This window comes from Ammospiza nelsoni, chromosome 11 (assembly GCF_027579445.1).
Source record: "Ammospiza nelsoni isolate bAmmNel1 chromosome 11, bAmmNel1.pri, whole genome shotgun sequence".
Taxonomy (NCBI): domain Eukaryota; kingdom Metazoa; phylum Chordata; class Aves; order Passeriformes; family Passerellidae; genus Ammospiza; species Ammospiza nelsoni.
Window position 1 is genome coordinate 16,149,858 of NC_080643.1, and position 16,563 is coordinate 16,166,420.

The 16,563-nt window shown below is 49.8% G+C and overlaps 2 protein-coding genes across 2 annotated transcripts in view; one reads left to right on the forward strand and one right to left on the reverse strand.

Moving 5' to 3' along the window:
- LOC132078373 (high mobility group protein HMGI-C-like) overlaps nt 1-4,394 on the forward strand; it is a 52,038-nt gene extending 47,644 nt beyond the window's left edge. Inside the window, exon 6 of the mRNA XM_059480468.1 lies at nt 1,593-4,394. Within this exon, the coding sequence (XP_059336451.1) occupies nt 1,593-1,678 (86 nt within the window). The 3' untranslated portion in view covers nt 1,679-4,394. The remainder of the gene's footprint in view (nt 1-1,592) is intronic.
- An 857-nt stretch (nt 4,395-5,251) lies between these two features.
- On the reverse strand, nt 5,252-15,870 carry C11H3orf18 (chromosome 11 C3orf18 homolog). Its single transcript, XM_059480359.1, has 5 exons — nt 15,776-15,870; nt 12,153-12,538; nt 10,781-10,806; nt 9,171-9,300; nt 5,252-7,822 (listed from the first exon to the last, which is right to left on the reverse strand). Exons 2-5 carry the CDS (start codon nt 12,375-12,377, stop codon nt 7,742-7,744), a joined length of 462 nt encoding a protein of 153 aa, XP_059336342.1. The 5' UTR covers nt 12,378-12,538; nt 15,776-15,870; the 3' UTR covers nt 5,252-7,741.
- Nucleotides 15,871-16,563: the final 693 nt, after the last annotated feature.

Consider the following 16,563-nt stretch of genomic DNA (forward strand, 5'->3'; position numbering starts at 1 on the left):
GAAATCACTAGGAATAAGCGTGCACAGTATGAAACCAGGCAATCCTCTGGAAAAGGTCTTAAGTTGTTATTTGCTCAGGAGCTTGAGATGGAGTGGTAATCCTGGTTTAAAACTTCTGACTGGAAAGGAGAATGCTGTTTTGGCTTACTGGGAACTGTAGATCCTGGGGCTTGTTTGCAAGCACAGTGTGGTTGTAGCAGCAGCTTACACACAGGTAGCTTCTGCATTAACCCATTCTGTGGGGTATTATATCCCTGCAAGATTTTGTGCTACTCATGCAGGAGGCTACTGCTCTGAGACTTGTTAGCAGGAGCCTGTGATCTCATAGTGATCTGCTATAGACACAGCCAGGGCTTTGGTGTTTTATTTTTCCCCCTTCCAGATGAGAATTTTTGAGATGCTGCACCAGGGAGGGGATGGGAGGGTACAAGTGCTTGCCCATCCTGCAGGTTGTACGCTGCACAGCTCTGAGTGGGAAAGTGATCTGCCCTGGGCTTTGTGTCTGCAGCATTCGTCTGAATTGCTGAAATAAACACTGGCTGTCTCTCAGTCTGTTATGGAGAAAATCAAGATATGCAGCAAGAGGTGCCTAAGAAATATGCAAGCTTTGCAAGCCTCCAGTGGGGCAGAGAACTGATTTAAAGCCTGCTGTTTTTTATTCCCATGGCCTTTGCCTGGGGATCTAGCTCTGCTTTTCCCAAGGCACTGGTTACGGGGGACTCCAGGTTATCCAAGAGCAGGCAGGAGTTTGTTCATGGATCAGGCTCAGTTGTGTTGCTGCCTGTAGATGCTGCCAATCACAACTCCAGCATAAACATTTCTGTTTTTCTGGGTCAAGAAGCATTTGGGTTTTTTTCTGTGAGTACCATTACTGAAGGATTGATGAATCTCATTTCATAGGCTCCTAAGCCACAGTGGCAGATGTGGTTTGTCTGATATTCTTGACTAATGGACTCTAGGTGTGAGGGAGAAAGAGTTTGCTTTATGGTAGAATTTCCAGGAGCCAGTGCAAAGCCCAGAAGCAGCCTTGGAATCTTGCTTCTTTTTGTATATTTTGCTATCCCTGCTTTCTTTTTCACACAAACTTTGTCTTCTTTGTTTCCTCTGTTGCCCCAGTGGTCAGCTCAGGTCTCCTGAAAGCCAGGGGTGAGGCACAGGTCACAGCAAGCCTGTGTAGCCAAAAATACTCCCCACTCACACCATTTCCAGACATTGTGCACATCTACTTCCCTGGTGTTTATACTGGGTAGGGCACTTGGGTGCTTGGTGTCTCATGAGGATTCAAGGAAATACATAATTGCTGTCAGCAGAGGTGGTTGATGGGTGTTTGCAGAGCAGAAACCAGACCATTTGACACAGACTGTCACTTCTGGGCCCTCAGTAGCCTCATGCTGAGCCCTGCTGCCAGGGAAGCCATTTGTGTCAGGAGCTCCATTCAGCCGGGAGCTGGTACAAGAGCAATGGGAATGTTGTTGGGGAGTGGATCCTTGTCACCTCTCAGCCTTGTAAGAGGCACTCTGTAAGGGGCACTGGGCAGCAGGGCTCCTGGACCCAAAGCTCTAACCCTCTGTCTCCTGTGATCTTTCCTTTAGACATCACTGGAAAAGACGGCTCCAGGTCTGGCAAAACCACTGGTCTCAGGAGATGTCTGAGTAACATCCCTGCTGCAGCTCAGTAGTGTCCCACCTGTTTGTGTCTTCTGAAGCCAGAGGAGTGGAAAGCAGACAGGACTTTTAATGTTGTATTTCATATTCTTCATTTGTGATAATTATAGCCAAGCTCTCTCCTGTTGCCTGTGGACTTGCTTACCCCAAACATCCAAACAAGGATTTAGGGGAAGAAATGGCAAATTGCCTTGTTGGAGAGATGCCTTTTAGAGTTTGTAGTATATCTTCTGTGAGTATAATAATTTCTCTTTTAAATACTTGGATAACCCTGTGCCTTGCCCTACCACGGAGAGCAGTACTTCAACAGAAGTTGACTCAGCAATACAGATACAGGAAAGGAAATCTATTTACACAGCTAATGGCTGAGCTTGTCTGCCATATCACCTCTGGCAGGCTGATGGAGCAGTGCCAGGAGTTAAGTTTTGCTGTGTTGCCCATAGGGACTGTATCTGAAAGACAGCCTTTGAGTCCTTTCTTGACTTTTTCAGAACAAAAAACCTTTATGGCATTTCCACCTTGCCCTGCACTGCTGTTCCAGTGGCCATACCTTCCATGCTTTAGAGGAAAGTTTGTACCCTGATGTCTTAGGGATTGATTCTGAAATTTTTATCTTAATGTGATCAGCTCAGGGCCTTCTCCTGTAACTTCTTTTGGCCTGGTGGCTCTCCCCCCATGTTTGATAGCAGCTCCAAGTGCACAGTGCTTACAAGCTTAGTCACAGCCACTGGATTTCATCTCTTCAAAGGAGTGTCTGTAAAGAGCCAGTTAAAAAGTTGCTTCCTTGCAGAGCCTGGGGATTCAATTTAAATTAGTTTAAATTCAGTCCCTAACATGCATGTGTGGGGTCCTCTAGTGTCACAACTATGCAAATAAAAGCTGCTGATAGTTCAGTTTTGGGAGACAGCAGTAGCCAGTTGGTTTGAGATTGTTGCTGGCTGCTCTCAGTTTCACACTGTTTGCAGATTTGTGCTTTTGGTGTCAGAGCTGTTAAATTCTGAGGAATTGAGGGTATTTCCAATATCCAGTTGCAAATAGTGAAATCCCGGTGGTATTTTCCATCTCCTGGATGTTCTGCCTGCCTATTAAAGGGACAAAGTGGGTATTTCAATTATCTCTGACAGGATGTAAAATTGGCTAGCTTTACAGTGTTAAATATTTAAACAGAACATAATTGGCTTTAAATTTATGGTGGTGCATAGCAGAAGCCCATGAAATGGCTGTATATATTGAACTCATTTATTATCTTTTCATCAGAGTTCTGTTCCCTTGGCAAGTATTTATTTAAGACCAGAAAATGTATGCAGAATTAAGAAGGGCTGATTGCAGAGATAATAGGGGGAAAGTGGGGCTTTTTTTCCTTTTGGGTTATTTTGTCCTGTCCATCCAGTTTATAGCACTGATGAGTCCTGATCCCATTAATTCTGCGTACTAGTGATGAGAGTCCTAGTCCTAATTCTGTGTGGTATCTGCTTTGCCCTAAGGGTACTCTCTTGTGGATGGAGCTTGCTGGTCACAGCACAAAACTGCATCACAGATAATCTTTGTGCCTCCACTAGCAAATAGCAGAGAAATCTAGGACTAAATGGATTAGATCACAGGGACTGACCTAAATCCTGTGCTGTAGGATGAGCTGTGCTGCCAGATACAGGGAGTTTGACCCCCAGCTCCTGCTGTGGGGGTGACTCGGGGTGGGACATGACACAAGTGAATCTGTACTGTTGATGCGGACATGAGAAGGTGCATCTGGTGCTCCCCTGAATTCTGCTGCTCTTCGGTGCACTCCTAAGTTCAGCTGCAGTTCATATCTGCATTCAAAGGCTACTCTAGTAGCAGACCAATGTATTTTACCAACTTCTGTGCCTGATTTTCAGTTGAATTGGCAGGTTCAGTACTCTGTTTGCAGGCTGTACTGCCTCTCTTTAATTAACCCCTGCTACCTGACAGCAGTAGCTGCTGCAGTGTGAGACTGTAACTTCAGCTTCTAAATGGATTAGGGATTACATCTGTAAGAGACTCAAGCTCTTCCTGTGACATCAATCAGTCCTTTCTCAGCTGGTGGCATGGAATAGGGGTGCACACTGCCTTGGCCAGACAGTAAATCCATCTGCTTTAGGTCAGAAGTATGCCTCTGGGAAGTGCATGCTAAGTACTTCTTAAAATTAAAAAAAAAAAAATTAAAATCTAGTCTTTGCTACCTCTTACCAGTCTGCTGAAAAACCCCAGAAAATAACTTGTTTCCATAAAAATGCAAGTGCTGGAGGAGAACAAACAGAATTCTACTCTTTTAGAAGCTCTTCTGTGTGTAGTTGAAACCCCAGTTCATAACTTCAGCTTCCATGTTTACACAGAGAATTAGAATGGAAGTCAATGCCTATGAAAGGTGGCCAGAATTCCAGACATCTGCAGGGAACTGGGATTTCACACTGGATCACTTGGATTGTCTTTTTTGAAATTATAAATGTTTTTATTTCCCAATTAATTACCTTTTCTGTGTAGACAAACCTACCTCTAAGTAAGTGCATGTCAAGTGTTTTTAAGCTCGGGCAGTTTTGGTCTGACTTGGCCAAAAATAAGAGGTCATTACAGTTGGTAAACTACAGGAGGTGACTGAGGTTTGTTGTCTAGCAAAGTTTGGAAGTTTCCCATAAATGGTTTTGGTGAAGGCATAGAGAGTGTTGGCAACTTGCAAATTAGCCTTGAAGTTTGTTAATAAAGGTCTTAAACAAATGCCCCTCAGGCTCCTGCTTTGCCTCCTCCTTGTGCAGCACCCTCAGCACACACATGGCTGGATAAGGTGAGTGTCTCTTGACCTGAACTTTTGGGGATTATAAACAAAAATTTGGTCATTCAGGAACAGCCCCAGATTGATGTGAAAACCAGAAATAATAAGCATGAGGAATCACACATGGAGAAAATCAGACAGCCTCCTAAGCCCAAATGTGGGGCCTTAATTCCATCCTTTTGTGTGTCTTGGAGGCTTGATTGTAACACAAGCCAGTTCTGCTTCACATGTACACCCAGAAGTCTCCACAGTCGAGTGTTTGTCCCCCACATGGTTCTGGGGGCTATACAGCTATTTAGCTTAAATACAATTAATTCTCTGCCTGTGCACTGCCTCTTGAGTTCATCTGACAGCTTTCCTAACTAGTCCCAAGTTTTGGGGCTGTGGGCCAGATGAGGATGGAGCAAATCTGAAATATATCAACAATGTTATATATTCATATATATATGCCCTCAGTGTGGGCAGAGCTGCAGGTGAGCTGATGAACCCGGTTTGTACAGGAATTCATCTTAAGGGTAAGTTGGGATTTCTTTTTCTGCTCTGGATGCTCAGGACTGGCAGCTGGAAGCTCCTGCCCTCCTGACTTGTCTAGCAAGCCTCACTGAAGGGATCTGTGTTTCTGTGCTATGGAACACTAAACTTTGACCCCCACAGAGCTTCCCCTTCCAAGTTTTTCACATTGAGTTTTTGAAAGAGCAGGGGAATTCACTGCACACAAATTACCAGCAGATACTGGGGTAACACTCCAGCAGTTCCTGTGGGAAATTGCAAATTACAGGAGAAAAAGACAATCACACTAGACTTTCATGTAAATAGTTTAATTATATTTCAATGCTTTAAAACACAGAAACACTTGAATTAAATTACATCATAATGCTTCTGCTAAATTATACATCTGAGAACTGTGAGAGGAGGCGCTATGGAACTAAAAGAATATGAGCCCAGCAATTACCCATAATATTCTTTTAGTCTTATTGTCTGCACTTCTTTACTCTTAAGGGCAGTCATCACAGGACAAAGCCTACCATCACAGGGAGAGTGGTTCAGGAGAAGTCCTGTGTAGGTGTGTTTGTTGTTGCACTGCAGCACACAGAACTGGGAGAAGGGCACACACTGGGCTGAGGCATTGAGGAAACAGCTCAGCTCACACTTGCTTTTTGTTGAGTTTAAAACAACCATTCAAATTCCAGTCCTAAGAGTTCTGGGGAAAATTCTGCAATTTAAGACAGCTGGACACCCCTACTGCCACGTGCTTCTGTGCTGCTGCAGAGCCTGGAAGGGGGACAGGCAGGAAGGGAGAAATCAGCTGTGGCTGCTCTCAGTGAGCACTTGCAGGAGCTGGCCAGTGTGTCTGTGTTGGGAGGTATTTGTCTCTCAGCTGATGGCTGGGAATAGCCACAGACAGACTCCAAATTCTAAGGACCTAATGTGCATTACACTGAGTGTTTGTACCCATGCACCTTGCTTCCAGCAGCATCCCTGGGACAAACAGCAGCAGCCTGGGAGTGTCTCCTGCCACATCTCCTGGCACTGAGGACTGGGCTGTTTTTCACACCCTAACCCCTAATATACCCCCAGAAATCCCTAGTTCTAAAAGACAGCTGGATACTGAAAAACTAAAGCAATTTAGCCCTGCAAAGCTGCCCTGAGGGAAGCTGGAAGAGGGAAGGCTGGTAAGGAGCTGTGCCCTGCAGGGGTCAGGGGCACAGGCCCAGGAAAGAGTTTGCATTTAATGAATATGGGAAAAATCACACAGGGGAAGAACAAAAACTAACGGGCAGGTCCAAACTTGCAACAAAGCACATGGTACCTGACTTGCCACTCTGAAACAACTCCTTGCATAAAGCTTTAGATCTGCATTCAAATTTTGGCTTGCCCTGATTCCCTTTTAACTGGTGCTGTGGATGGAATAAAATCTGATTGACAATGCCTGTAAGCACACAAAGATGAGGAGGTGATCAGGGCACAGCTGGGCACTGATGCTGCTCCCTGGCTGCTCTGCTGCTCTGCAGCACTCAGGGCCAGTGCCCACCAAAAGCTTTCACCAACAGACCCCCACACTGCTCTGCCACATGCCAAGGTGCCCAGAGACCCCTTGGCACTCTCTTCCTCCTGCAGCCCTGAAGGATGCACAGGCAGAGATTCTTCAGGGCTCCAGGGAAACCCCTGGCTTACCTGTCTAGTCCCACCTACCTGTTCCTAGCAGGTAACTCGAGCAGAGGCTAAGGCAAAGCTCTGTGTTCCCTTCAGCAGGAAGAAGAGAAGGCTCTGACTGCAGGTCCTGGCAGGTAAGGAAGTACAAACCAGGTGTTAGTCATCTCTGGGGGCAAACACTGGGGTGTTGTTGAGCCAACACATGTTTTTCCTTTTTTAAAAGAAAATATTTCAAAGCTTACTGTGTTTTCCTGGATAACACTCTGCACTGTAGAAACTTCCCTGAGCCAAAACAGGAAGGGATAAATGGTATTGGAACCCTAGTTCTGCTCAAGTCCTCTTTGTGGCCCAACCTCTTATTCCTAGCTCAGCAGCAGGGCACACACAGCCAGACAGTGATAGTCCCTGGCTCTAGCTGTGGGAAATCCCCTCTGTCTGTACAGTAGCTCTAATTTAGGATATTCAGACACTTGCTCAGATTAAGATGTTATCAGCCAAATCTTCACTGTTTCACTTTTTCAAGCTAGTGAATTCCCCATGCTACCACACCACTGTGGTGCATGTTTACCAGCAGCCACAGGCCTGGGAGGGGATAATCCCCTGGTTGTTCTCCTTGCTGTGCCTCAGGTCACCCCTCAGCTGGGGCAGGCAGCTCTCCTGGCTCAAAGAGGCTTTGCCACCAGTCCCCAGGACTGGCCAGGGCTGTGGTCACTGCACAGAGAGGCTCATCCATCACCTTCTTTGGGGCCTGGGCACACAAAGCCAGTGCAGAAGTTCTCTGAGATGTGCCCCTCTCTCCCTCCCTGACCCAGAGAGCACAGCTCTGTGCTCTCACAGGTTAATCTACACAAAGCAGGCACTGTTCCTAAACTCAGAGCTTGGTAGGTGGTGTCAGGCAGTGCCAGCCCAGAAACTGGAGCTCAGGAGCTTTTAATGGTAACACACACACCAGAGAATCACCACTGCCCTCACAAAGGGTTTATTTCCCAGAGTGGTGGCACCTCCTGTGCCCGTGTGTAACACAAACCAACAGGTGACCAGCTGGGCTCAGTGGATCAGCCATGCTTGAGGAAGTCACTGCTTTGTTGGTGTCATCCTCCTCGTTGTCAGCAGGATCCGGGGGCAGGGCAGGGCCCGGTCATGCATTGATGGCGTTGGCCACGTCCGTGAACACCAGGCGGCTCGGTCTCTGCAGGGCTCCCTGGCTCGGCAGCAGCACCTGCAGGGAGCAGGAGAGCTCAGGACTGCACCTTGGAACGACATTCACCCCTCCCAGGGGAACCATTCACCCCTCCCAGGGGCGGCTGCCCGGCTAACGAGGCGTTAACAAGGCGGTGACGGGAAAATACAGCAGCCTGGAGAGTTAGTCAGCACATCCCTGCCAGTTTAAAATCCCCACATCACTGGATTACTGGGTCTCACTATTTATATCTACAAGGCAGCATGAAAAGCTTGAGATATCAGAAGGCCAGGAAAAGTTCCTTTGCATGAACTTAAGCTGTTGTTTTAGACTCTCCCTCTCTTTTTATATTGCGTCTTTAAACTCTTGTACTTCCCAAGCATTAGCAAGAGGGACCTGAGGCATCCTGCTGGCCAGTCTGTCCCTGGAGAGGATGATTCTGGTTTTACTGGGCTGAGGTTAACTCTGGCCTTACAATTTTCCCCCTTTACTACCTCCAGGTAAGCCTCCTATGTGGAGAGTTATCCTCTATAATATCCTCTGTTCTATACCCTCTACTATAGAGGGATGTGATGTTGTCCTAGTATGTGCTACTCAGAGAACAAGATTCTTTGCTTTTATACACCACGTTTCCCGCTTTCCAAACTAGTATATTTCATGTTGGTTATCTTTTATATTCCAATGTGAAATTTGAGCTCTTCAGCAGGTTAAGAATGTCTCAAGGTAAGTATTTTATAATTACAATTGTATTTATTATTTCCTCTTTCCTTTTCTGCCTACACCAAGCTTGCTACAGATTTTCTGAAGGTGTAAAGTGTGTGGAAACTGAGAACTATTTGGGAGAACTCCTGCTCCTGGACAGGAAAAGCAGGGGATGACATGGGCAACACAGAGCAGCTGGAAAGGAATGCATGAAAGGAAAGGTATGTCTGCTCCAAGGACAGGCTGTGTCACTGGGTAAGGGACCCTGTTCCAGTCATCCCTGCTGGCTCTTTTAAAAAGGCTTTTTGTGTAGTAGTGGTGACAAAGGGAACAGTCAACACTGAAGCTGGACCCAAACAGTGGTGAGAAGCCTTTTTTTTCCAGTTTCTCCTACCTTTTGTTACACAGGGCAGGAGAGAGCCTCCTGTCAAACACTGCCTAACTCCTCAGTCCACCCTAAGCACTCCAAAACACTCAAGTCCCTACCTCCAGGGCTGGCCAAGATGGGGAAGTCATCCTGAGATCTTCCCTACCCTGCAGCCCTACAAAATCTCCCTGGCCCTGTTGGAAAGCCGTGCAGGGAGCAGTGCAGTGAGCCTGGGGTGGTTGCTGCCCCCCTTGCTGTGTGATGCCTGGGGTGTTGTTGCCTGCCTTGCTCTGTGATGCCTGGGGTGTTTTTGCCTACCTTGCTGTGTGATGCCTGGGAAGAAGCTGCATCTCGCCCATGTTCCAGCAGCTCCTGCTCCAGCTCATCCTGTTCCTCGGTGGGGTCAAAGTTGTACATGGGCATGAGCTGGTGCCGCAGCTTCTCCAACCTGCCCCAGGGAGGGAAAGGCTTGGTGAGAACAGGGCTCAGGCTGCTCCCCCACCCCACTGCTGAGGCTTTCTGCAGCCTGCTTCTCCTGCTGCACAGGGATTCTGCTCCTGTGGCTCTTGCTGGATGAGGCTGAGAACCTACTACACACAGCTGGCAGGAGTGCAAGACACCCAGAGTGCAATTACAGGGATTAATTGCCATCACTAATCTATGTTGGCAGGCATTTACACACAGAAGAATCAGGATTTAAGTTCTTGCAGACCTTAAAAGATTAGGCTTTATGGGGAGGGACAAAAGAAACAGTGGAACATAGTAGCTTGGCATGTTGTGACTTCTCCCCCTGTCCCTCTGCCCACACCGCACTTCACTTCAAGCTCCAGTGGCCTGAGAGTACTTTAATTCTGGGGCTGAAGTACATAAAATTAAACAGAAAATAATAAACAGTAAATAGAAAATAGGAAAGAGAGATTCTCACAGGGAGCTGATGCCTGTGGACACTGTTCCTACTCTTGTATCATTGCTCCAAGAGACAGAGCTATGAATTATTACTCAAAGGGTCTCCTCAGAGCTGGATGATGGATGGGGTGGCTCCTGGGAGAACACTGAGTCCTGCCTTTGGCTACAGCTGAGTTTTGAAGTAGAGGGAAACACACAAGCAGTTACTGGCAGTGTCACCACAAGTATCTACTTTGGCAAGTGTTAGGATGACACATTCTTCCCCTGCTTCTCTATGGGCTTACCAGCACAACCATTATCTCCAGCAGTGCTACTTTCACAGGCCAAGCACTGAGTACTCCTGCAGCAGCACCCAGACCTGGGCTTTGAGGCTGGGCTAGGAAATTTTACAGTGGGCAGCAGCACTTTCTGGTAGTCTGTGCATGGCCAGATCTGCCCCAAGGAGTGAGGGAGGGAGGAAGCACCACAGCTTATGGATCTTCACCAGAGTCCCTGCTGTGAGTCCCTGCTGTGAGAAGAACCAAGATGTGATTCTCTCTGTGTGCTGCTCTCCTCTCTATTTTCAGCCAGGAGCTTAGCAAGGAAATTAAGATAGTAACTCCTGGGCTGAAGCTGCATCTCTGCACTGTGCTGCTGCCAGTAGCTGTCCCTGCCTGGGCTGCTAGAAAACACAGGAATCTGGGAATGGCTAAAACCTGAGATCTACACCTGTCATGATGGAGTTCCCAGCTTCTTTATACACCCATAACCCTCTCCTCTGTTTTGATGCATCTCATAGGTGAAGTGTGATGAGTTTGCAGGATCTCTGACCTCCTCCTGCCCAGCCTTATTCTCCTTCCAAAGCTGTGGAGGAGTCTTTGACACTCTGGTGTCAGAGGGATGCCCAGTCCCAGGAGTGCAGTGTGCCAGCCTCAGTCACACCATGTTCTCCCACAGCCATCACTTGCACTCTCCCCATCTCCTCCTGAGCTCACTCTGCATTTTGAAGCACTGAGTTCCCTTCAGCCAATAACAGATCTTACCTCTTCCTCTTCCTGATATACAGAACCTGCAGGAGAAAAAGAAGCATCATTACAGCAGTCCCAGTAGGATGGGGAATAGCTGAGAAGAGCAATTTTGAGCACACAGGAAAGAGGTAGAGAAGGTTGGTGTCACTGTGCACCAAAGTGGGGGAAGGCAGAAGTGACAATGAAAATGACATTTCATATGCATCACTGTGAGCTTGGCAGCACATCATGTCTGACACTAAGTGCTCAGTGGCCTGTTATTAGGTGTGTTAGTAGGAGTAGGAGTGTTAGGTGTATTACCAGGTGTAGCTCAGCACATTTCTGTGGCTGCAGGACATATATGACAATTTAAGAGTGGATGAAAAAGCTGCCCTTTGTGATTTTCATGTGCAGATTTCCTACAGCACAGAAGTGCTGCTACCCCCTCCCCAGCAGAAAGGGAAGAAGCAAAGAGGGAGGGCATGCTCAGGGACTTGCCTCTGTCAGCCTGTGCAGGGAAGAAAAGGAGGCTTTGGGCCTCCACAGCCTTGTCCTGAGAACTACAGACGCTGGATGCTGCTCTTGGGAACTTTTGACTGTTTCCAGGTTTTCTTAAGGGCTTTTGGAAAAATTCTTCCTGGGGCCTGCAATGAAATTTTGCAGTAGGCTCCTCTGATGGCTGTATTAGTGAAGCCCTTCCTTGCACAAGGAATGGGAGCTTGCTGCTACCTTCTGTTCTCTGTTGGCAGGGAAATGATCTGGTTACATAAAAGGAGAGCTGCAGCCCTTGTACTGCCCGTGCTGGGCCCAGAACTGGGGTATCTGAAAGCTTCTGCCCACAGCATTAATGGCAAGGTTAGTGACACACCAAACCCTCAAGGACTGATACCCAGCATGCAGACCCTTGGAAATGCACTCCAGGGTGAGTCTTGCTAAGATGGATTCAGGCCACTTTAATTCAAAAATATTTACCCCATGTCCACAGGGGGGACTTCCATGGTTTCAATAGTCTGGTTGAAAAGTTAATATGGATAAACTTTCTTGTGGGGGCCAAGAGAATGTTTAAAACAATGCAGCTGTTCCAGGTAACAAGTCAGAACAGAATCTGCTTTTTTCCCTTTTACTTGAACTTCCTATTGCTATTAAAAACAAATACTGATACTCCATATGGCTGCTCCTAGGCCTGCTGAGCATCCCATTTGGATCAGACCTCAGGGAGACTGCAGAAATACTGGAACATTTGATAAATGCCTTAAAAAAGAAAGGAATCTCAGGAACTATCAGTTCCCAGCAGTTCTGGGTGAGACTTGAATAGAATGCAAATAAATTATTCAGTGTAAATCAGTCCTAGAACCTTTAGCCACCCTCCACCCTGAAGAGACAGGAATGTTTAGCTGGGCTCTCTTACCATTGCTACAGCCAAGCCAATCACAGTAATGATCCCAAAGGAAAGCAGCATGGTGCTCATGCCAGGTCCCGTGCTGGCCATGTCTGGGATTTTGGTGCTGTTGAAAGTGGTAGTCTCAGGGCTTATGGTGGCTGTTTGTGGTACAGTCACATCCAGAGCTGTCCCTGGCTCTGGCTTGGCCGTGCTGGGGGTGCTGTGATGCACAGAGGGTGAGCTGTAACTCATCCTGGCAGCTCTTGGTAGCTCCTGTTACTGAGCTGTTGTCCTCTCCCATCAGCTACAGGAGTACAGAGCTGCCCTTCCAATCCAGGGCCCCACGTGAGACCTCTCCTGCAGCATCACCACTGGTGGGTTTTCTTCAGGGTAGGAACCACACTGGACTTGGCCTAGGACAGAATGAGAACAAATGAGCAGTGCAGAGCTCTTGGAGACAGGCACAACCTTTCCCACAGTTCCCCAATTCACCAGCACAGTTTTTGAATGCCTGATCAAAATAAGAAAAATGTTTTTTAAGCTTACTAAAAGCCCCCAGAATCATGCCTGATTCACCTGGGAGTTGGAGATAACTCTCCTATCACTACTCCAGCTCTGCCTCCTTGCAGTCACCTAGAGATCTGTGTGGGGACAACCTCAGAATCCTTGTCTCTGGTGTGCCCCAGGCTCAACCAGGTGATCTCTGTCTGACCCAGGATAGAGCATCTTCCTGCTTCTGTCTCTTGCTTTTAATTTTTGAAAAGTTGTATTGATCCCCTTATCAGTGGGAACATACCCAGTGAAATGACACTCAGCTGTGAGGCATCCATATCTCAAGATGCTTTTTACTGAATCCAAAGTAGGAGTTCCCTGTTGTGATGAGTCCCTGCACTATCCATTGTCCCACTGCTGCTCATCCCAGTGCTCTGGAAAGGGTGGGTTGCATCAGTCCTCCATCTAAAGACACCAAGTATTTCTCAATCCCTCATGAAAGCACCCACTCAAGCTTAGTCATGCACTGGCAATTATCAATATCAATTTTAAAATTAGTCCAATTTTGGAGTTGTGAAATTTGATAGATCTGTTCATGCTGAGAACATGAAAGGCTTTAATTGCTTCATAGTTCTATTGTGCAAATGATCAAGAGTTGCAAAACACCATGGGATGAGCCTGTGGGAAGTATTTGCACACTTTGTTTATAAAACACTGTATGTAACTTTAGACCATCAGTTGCTTCTCTGAAAATGCAGCTACCTCTGGAGCTGAGCTGACCTGAGAACTTCTGTAGCAGTTCTCTGGTAATTTCCCTGCAATTCAGCAGACATTGCATCTCTGGGCTGGAATGCAGCTGGGACAGAGGGGTTAGTGAGCTCTGAATAGAAAAAGATGTGCCTGCAAAGAGAAACGAGCCATTGTTCTGCCCCACTCTGTTCCATTCCAGGCAAGGTTACTGTGCAGTTCCCATACTGTGGTGCCTTACTGCTCTCCATAACTGCAGGAAGCAGCATGATCAACATCTGCCACAAACAGCTGGAGCAGGAAAGCACCCCAGGCAAGCAGCACCAGCCTGTGCTCAGTCAGCAGCTGGAGCACTCACCTCCACTTGTCCTGCAGCTCCCTGAGCAGGTAAAAGCTTTGCCACTCATGCAGGGTCTGTCTCAGTCCCCTGGAAACAACTTTGTGAAGCACAGGGGAATTCTTAACTGCCTGGGAGACACTGTCAGCTCCCTGGAGTTTCTAGAGAAATGTGAATAACAGTTCTGGTCTGGTCCCTCCTAACATTGTAAGTCATTGCAGCTGAAGGGGATTGTGCCCTTCACAGGCACAAACCACAGGCACCTGGACTTCTCCAGCCATTCCTGAGCACAGCACAGCTCAGGTGCAGTGCACTTGGGCACAAAGATGGCAAATTTGAAATCAGTGTCATAACAACAACAGCAGCAGTGACAGCCCAGCAGGAAAAGGGAAGGAATTATTGAGCAGATCGAGCAGCTGCTCAGGCAGGATCCATCAATTTGTGCTATTCAGGGAAACTTTCCATAATGATAATACTCATTTTTTAAAAAGCCACTACCAAGGAAATAGTGGAAAAAGAGCCTAAATGAAAGCAGTGAAGCAGGCCCAAGGGCTTTGCAGAGTATGGCTCTAGATCTTAAACAGCTCCTAAATTTTGGAAACAAAATGGGTTAGGCCTTCAGCTGAATGTGGTGTCAGTTCTGAACAACTAAAAAAGGCTGGGTTGAAATAAGCCAGCTGAAACTCTGGTCAAGGGAGAATGGGGACTCTGTTGCTCTTGGCATCCTGTTCATGCTGAAGGATTCCCATGCCCACAGACCTAGCTCTAAAAGCAATCCTGTGTCTGAGGTTTCTGACCTGGCTTACATGACCACTCCCAGGTTCAGATAGGGCTGTTTCTGCTCCCCAGCTCCTCCTGGTCCAGGCTGCAGACAGACAGACAGGGAGGCTGAGTGCAAGGATGGCCCAGGGCCCACAGCTTACACAGCAGAGCTGAGGGGATCATCTTTCCCCACCACCTTCCTTTCCCAGTTGCCATCCTGGTGCTGGAAGTTTGATCTGCAGGCTGGGCACACTCCAAGCCTCTGATGGCAGCTGTAGGGCCAGGAACAGCTACTACCTATCACTGGCAGGTTCCAGCACAGTCCATGCACAAATAGAACAGAAGAGGAACCAGATCCTCAGCTGCTGCCAGCTGGCATTGTTCCACTGCCTGCACCAAGAGAGCTCCTTGCACAGCCAGGGGTGCTCTGTGCTGGGCTCTGCTGGGTCTGCACACAAGGGGAACACGTTTGTTTCTCTCCCAAGCCAGCATTTCCAAACTGATCTCTGATAGCTGCTGCTCATTTCTGAGATGCAGAAAATTGTTCTGGGCCCCACCTTGTGCCTTTTCTGAAGTATTGGTTTTAATCTCTGTGCTGCTGTTTCATTTTGGGTGTGACTTGAACAGAGATTTGTGTCACTGGGATGAAGATGGGTCAGAGGGTCTCTGGATGAAGAATAATAACAAGTACAGTTTCTTCATTACTTCACCAAGATGAAGTATCTGTAGTAACTCAGCAATACAAGCGGCACTGTGTTGCTGCTGGCAACGGGACGTGGATGAACCTTAGGCTTCCCTCACCTCTCCAGAGCTGACCAGGCTCCAGGGAAACGGGAAAGCCCCGACCGTGTGTGCCCGCTGCCCGGAGCTCCCCGGCTGTCACCCCGTCCGAGAAGGGCACGGTCCCGTCCCACCCTAGCCCAGGCGCGGGGCCCGTCCCCAGCAATGTCACCGCTCCCGTGACCCCCCCTGTGACACACACCGGATCGGCAGCGACCGCCCTGGCCCCGTGCGCGCAGCACCCCTGCCCCGCTGCCCGCGCTCCATCCCTGCGGGAAGTCCCTCCTTCCCCATCCCGGGAAGTTTCCGGGCGGATAACGGGTTACGGGGCCCTTCCCGCTGCCCAGGCGGGCTCACAGCCGGCTCCCCGCTCCGCCCGGGACCGGACCCCGAGAGGCCGCGGCAGCCCCGCAGTGCCCGCGGGAGGGACGGCACGGCGCAGCCGGACACCCCCGCAGCGCGGCCCGGCCCGGCCCACCCCGCCCGTCCCTGGAAGCGCCCCCCGCGCCGGGGCGGCCGGGCCGGCACTTACTGCGCGCTGCCGCCGAGGCGTCCGGTCCCCCCGGGGCGCGGGCGGAGCGGCCGCCGGGGGCCGCGCCCGGGGCCGCGGGGGCCGGGCCGGGCCGCGCCGCTCGGCTCCGCGCGCGCCGCCGCTGGCCCCGCCCCGCCGCACGCCGCCTCAGGCCATTGGTCGGCGCGGCTGTCACTCACGCGCGCGGCGGCGGTGGGTCGGCGGTGCGCTCGGGAGCGGCTTCGTGCGCGGCTGGTCCTTCACGGCCCTGCCTCGGAACGGGAGTCGGCTGCCCACAGTGCCGGCCCCTGCCCCGGCTCCGGTCCCGGTCCCGGTCCCCGTTCCCGAAGCAGCCGGTTGTGCCCCCAGCCCCACTGGGAGCCGGTTGGGCTCCCGCCCCCGAGGGAGCCGGCGGTGCCCCGGCCGCGCCGGGAGCCCTGAGGTGAGGCGTCGCTGTGCGCGCGCTCCCCTCAGAGCAGCCTCGGGCCCACTGTCGCCCCTCAGGCGAAGGGAGCCCCGGCCGTGCTCGGGTGTTTCATGTGCAGGGAGAGCTGAGAGGCTGGAGAAGGAGCCGCCTCCGCTACCGGCGCTGCTCATAAGGCTCGTTCACCGCCGCGGGTCGGCAGCTCCTGGCTGGGCTGCCTTCCCCGGTGTGGCCGTGGGGCTGTTCGGTGCCGGCTCAGCCGGACACTGCCAGCAGCTGGAACGGGGCTAGGACACTGCGAGCTCCAGCTCTTGCTCGAGCCTGTGAGTGGGGCAGGGCCAAGAGTTCGAGTGGCCGGGCCTTCCCACAGCCGCCTGTGCACGTG

Bases quoted from the DNA above. Each gene is read 5' to 3' on its own strand.
- C11H3orf18 (XM_059480359.1), bottom strand. From the start codon at position 12,377: ATGAGTTACAGCTCACCCTCTGTGCATCACAGCACCCCCAGCACGGCC. The intron at 9,301-10,780 runs GTAAGATCTGTT...TCCCTGGGGCAG, and splicing joins TATATCAGGAAGAGGAAGAG to GTTGGAGAAGCTGCGGCACC. The intron at 7,823-9,170 runs GTAGGCAAAAAC...TGCTCCCTGCAG, and splicing joins CCCAGGCATCACACAGCAAG to GTGCTGCTGCCGAGCCAGGG.